The 6,819-nt window shown below is 39.3% G+C and overlaps 1 protein-coding gene across 2 annotated transcripts; it reads right to left on the reverse strand.

Moving 5' to 3' along the window:
• Nucleotides 1-242: 242 nt before the first annotated feature.
• On the reverse strand, nt 243-6,791 carry LOC120738054 (FERM domain-containing protein 6-like). 2 transcript variants are annotated; one of them, XM_040039087.1, is made up of 13 exons: nt 5,987-6,791; nt 5,632-5,722; nt 4,806-4,885; nt 4,217-4,275; nt 3,837-4,062; nt 3,598-3,753; nt 3,135-3,200; nt 2,962-3,030; nt 2,664-2,838; nt 2,327-2,479; nt 1,903-2,034; nt 1,787-1,809; nt 243-1,703 (listed from the first exon to the last, which is right to left on the reverse strand). In XM_040039087.1, exons 1-13 carry the CDS (start codon nt 6,203-6,205, stop codon nt 1,662-1,664), a joined length of 1,491 nt encoding a protein of 496 aa, XP_039895021.1. In that variant the 5' UTR covers nt 6,206-6,791; the 3' UTR covers nt 243-1,661. The 2 variants fall into 2 exon arrangements, with proteins under 2 accessions (XP_039895021.1, XP_039895020.1); XM_040039086.1 differs by having other exon boundaries at nt 243-1,809; nt 2,667-2,838.
• Between the last annotated feature and the right edge of the window lie 28 nt (nt 6,792-6,819).

A 6,819-nucleotide genomic window follows, 5' to 3' on the forward strand; every position in this document is an offset into this window, starting at 1 on the left:
ACAAATAACATGCATGAGGTCCCACAGAGATTTGAACTCAGATCACTCAATTCAAAGTCCAGAGTGCTAATCATTACACCATGAGACCCACACCACAAAGGGTTTACACACAGATTTTGGAAGCCACACAATGTGATCTCATCAAATGAAATTCTGCATAACACTGTAAGATGCTTTGGATGAAAGCAAACTAAAACACTCTAGTTTTAATAAGTGATTAAAATATATTTTAATGGTAAAATGCTGATATAGTATTTTTGTTGTCTTTTTTTCTTTTTTTCAATGTAGCAATCAGAAATATTGTCAGAAGGCAAAACAAAAGGCCCAACAGATTTGCCAAGTGGACCATTACGGCTTTTGTTATAGTGGTCCACTTTATAGTCATATTTTATTAGAATTTGATTAGGATTTTTTTTTATTTTGAGTTAGTAGACTCAGATCAGACAAGATGGAGGGAACAGGGGAGAAGAAAGAAAGAGGGGAGTGGAGTTGAGGAGAAAGTTAACAGAAGAAGAGGGAGATAAAAATAGAAAAGAAGAGAGAGAAAGAACACTGAGCAGCACACAGTATTAATGATACATGTTTAGAGGCAGCAGCCGACCAAGATAGTGTGTCTGTGGGTACCTGTTTGTACACTTGTGTGTGTGAGCACACTTGTGTTCATTAGGTTACTCAATTTAACTATTTAACAGGTAGGTGTGGGGAGCCACAGCCTGCTCCCAAAGACATGAAACAGGCATGGAGGAGACCTGGGCCCCAAATATCCAGAGGCCCCCCAGAGCATGAGAGCCCCTTTGAACAGAGAGCCAAGGAGAGCCCTAGACAGGATTCACACAGCAGCTAATGTGCAGAGCTGTCAACACTGACAGTGAAACAATCTTCTGAGTGCTTAGTATTAGGGTTTTATCATTGTGTTTTTGAAGGAGATTAGTCCTCGGCACTGTACTTCCATGTGTCCTACACAGTGCATTGCTCTCCGATTTTGCTACCAACCTTCTGATATTGTACACAGATCTTTACTTTATTTTCAGAAAAGCTCATTTATATATGTTTGGTTTAACGCAACAACAGGAGTGTGCCTTGAACCCACACCTCCAGGGGAGAGTGCACCCTTAACACAGCATCTTAGACCTCTCACGTGATGGCATGGACTCTGATTGTTTGGAAATACTGCCACACTGTGGAAGCCTGACAACATAATTTCACATGAATCATAAAACAGAATAAAATCTGACATATTACCTTAAACAATTTTTTAATGGTAACATTAATAATGGCAAATGAACAGAAGTCAGCACTGATTGTAATAGCACTGTTCAAAGAATGACAAAAATGTCCCAAGTGTTGTATTTATTATGTTATTGATATTTTAATACGTTTAGTTTGTAAATATGTATTAAAACACTATTATACCTCTTTCGATTTCTGAAGTGTAATTACTGCAACTTTAGGCTGTATAGTTTAAAGCAAGTTATAACTACTCAGGTCACTATATGGCTTCTGTTTTAGCACATATAATGAGGTTTCCTCTAAGCAAACAAAATATAACGCTCAGCTGTATCCTTTCAGCATTTTAGCTCCATAACAACAAACTCCAACAGGTGTCTCCTTGTCTTGAGATGAAGAACGGGTGATGAATCCCTGCATCCTCTGAATCTCAATTAGTCCACAGATATCCCTTCATCCGTTTTTTTCCACAGAACCTGAAGATCACAGAGAAGGATGTTGGCTTTGATGCAGGATCGTGCTGGAAATGTTCAAACAGACAGACCTGCAGTTTGCTCACCTGTTTCATTTCCATGGTGACAGCTGATAAAAGAGGACACAATATCACATGCTACACAGAACTAACACATGATTAAACTGTTATTTTAGAATGGTCTTAGTGGTTTTTGGACTAACCTGCCCAGCAAAAAGAGGGTAACATCAAAGGAGCGTCGACAGACACACCACGGAGCAGCTCAGCCAGCCAGGACACCTCAGCTGGATCATCAACAAACAACTCCTCTGATTCGTCCAACCACAGCTCAGACTCTGGCATCAGTATAAACAAACAACTGATTTTGAGTTCAAGGCAAAAGTACGACAGGTAAGTTGAGAAAGTAGTTCTGCGTTCATTTGCCTAATGAGCTTTTAAACTTTCCCTCATGGTCACTTCAGCAACATCAGCTGTTTTCTTCCTTAATTAGGTCTGCAGACCTACTGCTGTAAACCATTGCTGGGTAGAATTAAACGTGTTTTTACCAGTTTCCAAACATAAATGCACAATTTGTTTGAGAGGCAAATGTTGCACCATCTACACAATCATTTCCTCCCAATAGCAGACCTGTTGTAGAGCCTCCGTCCTCTTCCTTTTCCTCTTTAAACCAGGCAGTAGCTGTTTCCAGAGCATCACTGCAGTCGGACATTGAAGATGTGAGGTTGCTGCACTGGAGACTCTTTCTTAGGCACGCTGTGTCGCAGATGTAGGCTTCTTTGGCTGAAGATAGACAGAAAAGAGAACACCTTTGGAATGTGACTGTGTAAGAGACTGTGATCTCAAATCTTTTAAAAATCACTTAAAAGACTTATTGTTATTATTATTACATGATATTGGTTTCAGACCAAGACAACTGACTCAGTCGTGTCTTAGATAGGTTGTGGTAAAGTAAAGCCTTACGTACTACCCATGTTTTCCAGCTGTTGGATGGAACTGACTGCATCTCTGATGTTCATGTGGAGTTGGTGACTGTCACGGAGGTGCCTCAGGATGTGTTTAGAGTGGAAAGCTGATTTAGTGTAATAAACCAGTTTAGGAAGGCACAAAGAGCCCACAGCAGTGATTTCAAACCTGTTGCCCTGAAAAGTAAAAGCCATACATAAAGAGGATGATCTCGTGTGTTACGGTTAAAGCTACACGCAGGTCAATGTGACCTTTATTGTATGTATATTTTGATTATAGTCCAATCTTTAGGACCTAACCTGAAAGGTGAAGCGATCAATACCAGTCCAGGAGAAATCGTACAACAAAGATTGTTTCCCTTCCACCTCCTTAAAAACACAAATTCAGATCAAGAATCTATATGTACATGTGAAAATAAGTTCATAAACTTTATTTAAAATTATGTGTGAGACTGTCATTGAAAACGACTCACCTGGCAAATATGGACTCCTTTCACTGTCACACCGAGGAGGATTAAACTCCTCGGCTGTTTGTCCTCCTGTGTGTAAAATAATAGTTGATAAAGCAGTTTTTTTGTTGTTGTTTTTTTAAAGCCATGGGCTCACATAACAAACATGACTCAAAAAGAGTTCTCTAAAATGACCAAGGGAGACAAATAATACAAGAGCATGCCAAAGGATTATTACTGGGGCTTTTTACGAGATCTGTAACAGTTTTCACACCCTGTAGGATATTTTTCTGAAGATTTTCTGAAATGTACGCGTTTATGGAGTGTCTGATATATGTGACCTCTTTTCCTTTTCCTTTTAACTGCCTGGTAGCTCCATATTCAACATCTCAGGACAGAAGTTTCTTAGTTAGTCTCTCTTAAACTAATTAAGAAACAGACATCCTCACAAAGAGTTCGTCCTTGTTTAACTGTAACACTGTCTGACCTCTCTCATCCTGTAGAATGTTACAGGTCCATCCTGCAGCTCGTTGGCTTCCTTTATAAAGTGCAGGATGGCTTGCCTGCGGGACACCCCCCTCAGCTCACCATGCAGCACTGGGCTGTGCTGAAGTAAGTACTCTCTCCCTCTGCGCTTTATGAGCTGAGAAGTTGAACACACAGATATATATATAATAGTATTTCTGTCAAGGTTAGACTACACTTCTTTTTCTTTCTTTTTTTTACCCATGAGGGGAAGTAATCTTCAGGGAGAAAGTAGCATCTGTGTTTTCTCTCCTGCTTCTTCTCTTCTCCGTCTTCCTCAGTCTCCTCTCCCTGTGCCAGATCGCCAACGTCAGCTTGGAGGGCAGAGGCTGCCAGCTGGAAGAACAAAGCCTCCTGATGGTGGCTCTGTGAACGCAGCACCTTCTGCCTCAGCTCAGTGTAGTAGAGCTGCTGCGCTGTGGTGCTCCTGCAAGAAACAGGGAGGGTTTTTCTTCCTGTTATGAAGTCTGTCAGGTTGAGTCAGCTGTCTACTTTTCCCCAAATATTTTCATAAACTTTAACAACACTTATAGTGGAAATTATTAATCTTGGAAAAAGAAGGTAATGGAAAACAAACTTACAAAATCAGCAGCCCACTTTCTACATAATACTGGACTCTTAGAAATAAGATCAACGGGACCTGGAAAGGTGGGATGAGTAAAGAGAGTACTCAGTTTATCGTTTCTGCTATCACACAGTCTAGTTAATATTTGACCAATATGATCAATCATTAAAAAAAGAAAAAGAAAACGTGGACATAAAAGAACTTTTAAAATAAGCCAGATCTTTCTAACATGTTTGACATGTTAGTCCATTGGTGGACTTTATCTGGATACAGTGTTTTCACTGGGAGAAACATCTTAGTACTCATACAAGCAACGCCTTCAGTCTTATCTGTTGCAGGTTTCCCCAGTCTTGTAAACAGCAAAGTTGCACAACTACTGAAATCAGCACCAGTGCATAACAATGAGCCACAAGATCTACTTGAGATCATTGATATGCAAATCATCATGACTGCCAATTAAACCAGGAAAACATGAAATTTTACGTGAGATCACTAAATTCAGCTTTTAGAGTGTTCCCATTACAGCATGGAGCTGTTTGTAGATCTGGTGATTTCTGTTTCAACAGTGCAAACACTACACCAAAAAAAGGAAATGGAAAACGAACCATTAAAGATCCTTTGTTCCATCGTTTCCCAAAGTACTTGCTCAGCTTTTGGTCCAAATCAAGAAACAGGTAATCATTATCTTAAAAAAAAAGGAGAGAAAAAAAGCACACATTCAATCAGAGATGTCAGGCTCAGTTTAGGGTCTACATACAGCTCAGTTTCACACCATGTGGCCCAGAAAAGTAAAAATATTGACTAACAACCTAGCAGTACAAAGGCCTTTTATTTCCATTGCGTTTGCTCTGAAGAAGAACAAATACAATTTTAAAACATTCACACTTATGGGATCACAAACTAGCTGGTGTGTCTTAGATAGTGAGCGCAATTTGAACAACATGTCTCAGTTTTTCCACATTCAATAAATCTGCTGTCATTAAAAAGAACTGCAACTGTCTTAATCAAAGAACCGCATCTATGAACAGCCATGAAACTGACCATATTTCACACTTCTCGGTAGGGCGGCAAAATTAACAGTTGAGGTAGGTTAGCTCCTGACACAACACTTCATGCTGCACAGGAAAGAGTGAAAAAATAGGAAGAAAAATTTCGACATAACTTGCACGCTCAAGTAAAGTAACTCAGTTTTGGCCATATTTGTCCTGCAAACCATATGTTTGACGGCGCTGCATGAAATCAACACAATGAGTCCATTTAACACGTGTTATCCCTCAGTTATGTTGTTTACGGCTGATAGGAGATGGCTTTCCATTTATCATATCTTACAGCAGGTTCACTCACTATCAGCAGCCTCCCAGAATCTCAGCGTTCCACAGTTAATGAATAAAAAACATTTGCTCCTGAACTCCCGCGCAGAAACTAACTGACCTTTCATAACAGCTAGACCAAACACTTGGAGATCACTGACACCAAGATGCTTCAACACACTGTTCAACACCTCACGGCCTCTGGCTTTTACCTATAAACACACAGGAAGAAGAAAGAAAACATAAAACATACTGAGAGTCCATGCTTTCAGTGTTTTGGCTTTCTTGCAAATATGTTTTTTTCTAATAAAATACAGTTTTAGCTCTTCCACTGTTTTAAAAATAAATATACCCTACTGACAGATCAATGCAATCTTAACATGAATGTAATTTAGGTTTCTGTGTGTCCATGTGACGTGTCACAGTAAAATACCAAACAAGAAAATATGCTACAGAAAGGCCCTGTGGTCACTCACCGTGACAGCACAATCCAGGTGCTGCTTGTTCGGTAGAAGAACGCACACCTGTCGCCTCTGTTTGGTCCTCATTGCCACTAAGGCTTCGCATGGTCTCGATCCACTATATATCCTCCTCACAGCCTCCCATGGGCCTAACAAAGCAAGCCTCCCTCCTTCTTCAGCCTGACACATAATGATGTCTGTACAAACAGACAGATGCATCAAAAGTTGCCACATTACCAGATCTGCAACCAGAGAATTTAATGTATTTATTTATTTATTTAGCAGTTTGAGCTCTTTAGAGCTAATTTTGTTTATTTATTTCTAATGTGCTAATAATGTGTTTGCATCATTTGATCGCCTTTTACTTCTTTTGGACATACTGTGAGTTATTTTCACTCCAAATACTACAGAAAACTGAAAGATATTAATGTTTTGCAGAGAGAAATTGTCATGTCAGAAGCAGCTGTTAGAAGTACAGTAATGAACAATAACCTACCACCTACAGATAACTGTGTCTGCTTGTTTATCTTTGGGTTTATGTTCCCGTATGTACTGAATATAGTCAGCTTTTTAAAATCTGTCCTGGTAATAATAGTTTGTTCTACAAGCTACTGAGTGACGGGATGTACTTAGTGTTTCATGCACAGTGTAATAATTCACGCTGTTGTTCATCTGAGGTTGTATTTAAATAATTGACCTGTTGAACTTTGAAACTGAAATATGGTGTATTCTCTCTTTAACATGACTATAGTTTATTCTTATTTAATTTTTCATTGCAGTTACCATTCCTAACTCACTTTTATTTAAGCATTAGTTAACTATAATAACCTTTTACCCCTTTCACACAC

The sequence above is a fragment of the Simochromis diagramma genome, unplaced genomic scaffold, assembly GCF_900408965.1.
Source record: "Simochromis diagramma unplaced genomic scaffold, fSimDia1.1 OVJJ01000402.1, whole genome shotgun sequence".
NCBI classification, from domain to species: domain Eukaryota; kingdom Metazoa; phylum Chordata; class Actinopteri; order Cichliformes; family Cichlidae; genus Simochromis; species Simochromis diagramma.